The sequence below is a fragment of the Sphaeroforma arctica genome (assembly GCF_001186125.1).
Source record: "Sphaeroforma arctica JP610 unplaced genomic scaffold supercont1.3443, whole genome shotgun sequence".
In the NCBI taxonomy this organism is placed as follows: domain Eukaryota; class Ichthyosporea; order Ichthyophonida; genus Sphaeroforma; species Sphaeroforma arctica.
In genome coordinates, this window is record NW_014037115.1 from 1 (window position 1) to 3,451 (window position 3,451).

Consider the following 3,451-nt stretch of genomic DNA (forward strand, 5'->3'; position numbering starts at 1 on the left):
AAATGCATCTTCCAAACCTGTCGTTGCAGAACCGCAGCCATTCTGCTGCGCATACGTTCTTGCTCACACATTTCAAACTCCGGGCTGTTCATGACCATAAACACAGACGCCCTACTCATGGTCTTGCTAAGACATGCATGTTCATACTCCACTCAGGCCTGTTCATGGTCATAGTCACCAACGCCCCACCCATGATCTTGCCAAGACATGCATATACATATCCCACACAGGCCTGTACATGATCATAGTCACTAACGCCCCACCCATGATCCTGCTAAGACATGCATGTACATATCTCACGCAGGCCTGTTCATGGCCACCGTCACTGTGCTGGTGCTCGTGATTCGCTTCTGCATCACCACGTACTCAGTGCGTGGATGGGAGGGTGGCGATGTGTCTATACTGCTCAAGCACTTCATCACCGGTGTCACCGTGTTGGTAGTAGCCGTGCCGGAAGGGCTGCCGTTGGCTGTGACCATCTCCCTGGCCTTCAGTGTCAAGTAAGTGTCATGTGTCAAGTGTCGAATGTCATGTGTCAAGTAAGTGTCAAGTGTCGACTGTCATGTGTCCAGTAAGTGTCAAATGTCGAATGTCATGTGTCAAGTAAGTGTCAAGTGTCGAATGTCAAGTGTCAAGTAAGTGTCAAGTGTCGACTGTCAAGTGTCAAGTGCCGAAACCCAAATGTCAAGTGAGTGTGAAAAACCCAAGTTTAGTATGTGGTAAGCGCTTCATCATATGTGTCGCCGTGTGTGTTGTAGCCGTACCCGAGGGCCCACCCTTGGCTGTCACCGTCTCCTGTTAAGTGTCAAGTGGAAAGTGTCAGGGCGTCAGTGACACCAGGTTCTAGTTGATATGAAGTGCCGAGTGTCAAGCACGAATACATTGTGTGTTTGTAGTATCCGTACCCGAAAGACTGCCTTTGGCCGCGACTATCGCCCCGGCTTTCAATGTCAAGTGTCAAGTGTCACGTGTAAAGTAGGTTTCAATTGTAGAGTAGGTATTTGATCTTGTCACGCTTTGGTAGATGTCAAGTGTCAAGTGTCAGTGTCAAACGTCGCCTATCACTGTCGCCTTGGCAACGGCGTGTTCTGCACACCCGAGTTGCGGCCAGCATACACACATCTCACTCACTTCAAGAGGTGTGCGTACCAACAGCAGACGGAATGATACCTTTGTGTTCTGTTGCTATGCACAGGAAAATGACAACGGATAATATCTTTGTGTTCTGTTGCTATGTACAGGAAAATGTTAAAGGACAACAACTTAGTGCGCCATCTGTCCGCATGCGAGACGATGGGAAATGCCACGGCCATCTGTTCCGGTGAGTGCTCGGAGTGTGAACGCGTTATATGAGATGAGATGATTACTCGGTTAAGCAGTGTGAACGCGTTATATGCGATGAGGTGGTTATCGGTTAAGGAGTGTGGACGCGTTATATGCGATGAGGTGGCTACTCGGTTAATAAATGTGAACGCGTTATATGCGATGAGATGGCTACTCGGTTAAGCAGTGTGAACGACTCGGTTAAGCAGTGTGAACGCGTTATATGCGATGAGGTGGTTATTCGGTTAAGGAGTGTGAACGCGTTATATGCGATGAGGTGGTTACTTGGTTAATAAGTGTGAACGCGTTATATGCGATGAAGTGGTAACTCGGTTAAGGAGTGTGAACGCGTTATATGAGATGAGGTGGCTGCTCGGTTAATAAGTGTGAACGCGTTATATGCGATGAGGTGTTTACTCGGTTAATAAGTGAGAACGCGTTATATGCGATGAGGTGGTTACTCGGTTAAGCAGTGTGAACGCGTTATATTCGATGAGGTGGCTACTCGGTTAAGGAGTGTGAACGCGTTATATGCGATGAGGTGGCTACCCGGTTAAGCAGTGTGAACGCGTTATATGCGATGAGGTGGTTACTCGGTTAATAAGTGTGAACGCGTTATATGCGATGGGGTGGTTACTCGGTTAAGTTTGGAGGAGGTCAATGCGATAGTCCATGAATATAGGGAGCGCTAACCACTAATCACACAGTGATACCATGTTTATCAACTAAACACACAGTGAAACCATGTTTATAAATTAACCACACAGTAAAACCTTGTTCATTAAGTTGCCACACACGGTAAAGCCATGGTTATATTTTGTTGACATGTTGCATATCATCCCCCGGCGAGGGGGTTTTTCCGGGATGTCGGATAATTTCAGACTTCTCTTCATCTATGTCTCTGTGTGTTTTGTCATAATGACGTACCTGTTTATGACCATTTCACGTGCACATGTCTGTGTTTATTGGCATTCATGACGCACGTTTGTGTATGCTTCAAGTGAATCATGTATGATCGCCTGTGGTGTATGTGCGAGTGACGTGTTCTGTGCGGAGTGCAAGACCACGTGCTTGCATTCCGTCTGCAGTGTTTGTGAATGCAATTGGACAACGTGGCCCAATCGTTACTTGCGGCCCATCTACCCGTCCACGGGTACAGTGAGTCGATCCCGTTAACGCATAGGTCAAAGTATTGGTTGAATGTGCGCATACTTTTGTTACAAAAGCGTAGTGACGGATATTGGGGTAGCCGCATCCCATGTACACGAACCGAATTCAATACACATCTTTACAATAAGACACACAACCATACACGCTTGTACGGGCGGGCCTATGTTGTACTTGCTTGAAAAACAACACACATGTATATATATATATATATATGTGTATGTATGTATGTATGTATTTGTGTGCATATGTATGTATGTATGTGTGTGTGTGTGTGTGCATGAGTCGAGTGACCTGACGCTTGCAGCGGTTGAAATGTGGATGCAAGACGTGCGCATAGTAAAAGTAGGATGTTCAGGTGTATGCCACGAGAACGTATAGGAGTATGTATGAGTATGTATACGTGTTAGTATTGCCATTCATGCACGTACAAGCATATACGTATAACGAATACGTATCGCCGCTCGAGCACAATCTGTCTATAATGTAGTGGCGGACATAGCAAGAACTGTTTTAACGCGTTTAAATGCGAACGTCATGGCCACACGGATGCGCTGAGGGACAGAGATGTGAAGAATATATCTATGTCTGTCTCTGCCCATTTTTTGAGACACGGTTCACTCACCAATATGCCTACCACCACCGAGACTGATGATTATCTCCCCACCATCCCGCTTTGTCTCTAGACAAAACCGGGACGCTCACCACCAATCGGATGACGGTGAAGAAAGGGATTGTGGCCGAGACCGCATTCGACAGCCAAACGAATACACTCGACAACGCTAAGCTGGACGAGAAAGTGCTTGGGTTACTGATGGAGGGCATCAGCTGCAACACCACCGCAGAGGTGTACCCGCCCAGGCAGCAGAATGCCGTATGTGCGAACACTAGGCATGCACACACACACACACACACATATATATACACACACACACACACACACACACACACACACACACAC

The 3,451-nt window shown here is 47.0% G+C and overlaps 1 protein-coding gene across 1 annotated transcript; it reads left to right on the forward strand.

Moving 5' to 3' along the window:
• Positions 1-286: 286 nt before the first annotated feature.
• Positions 287-3,364, forward strand: SARC_13568 (hypothetical protein; the record flags this gene model as incomplete). Its single annotated transcript, XM_014292300.1, has 3 exons — positions 287-500; positions 1,242-1,321; positions 3,177-3,364. Coding segments are annotated over exons 1-3 (456 nt in total), but the record flags the coding sequence as incomplete, so codon positions are not given.
• Positions 3,365-3,451: the final 87 nt, after the last annotated feature.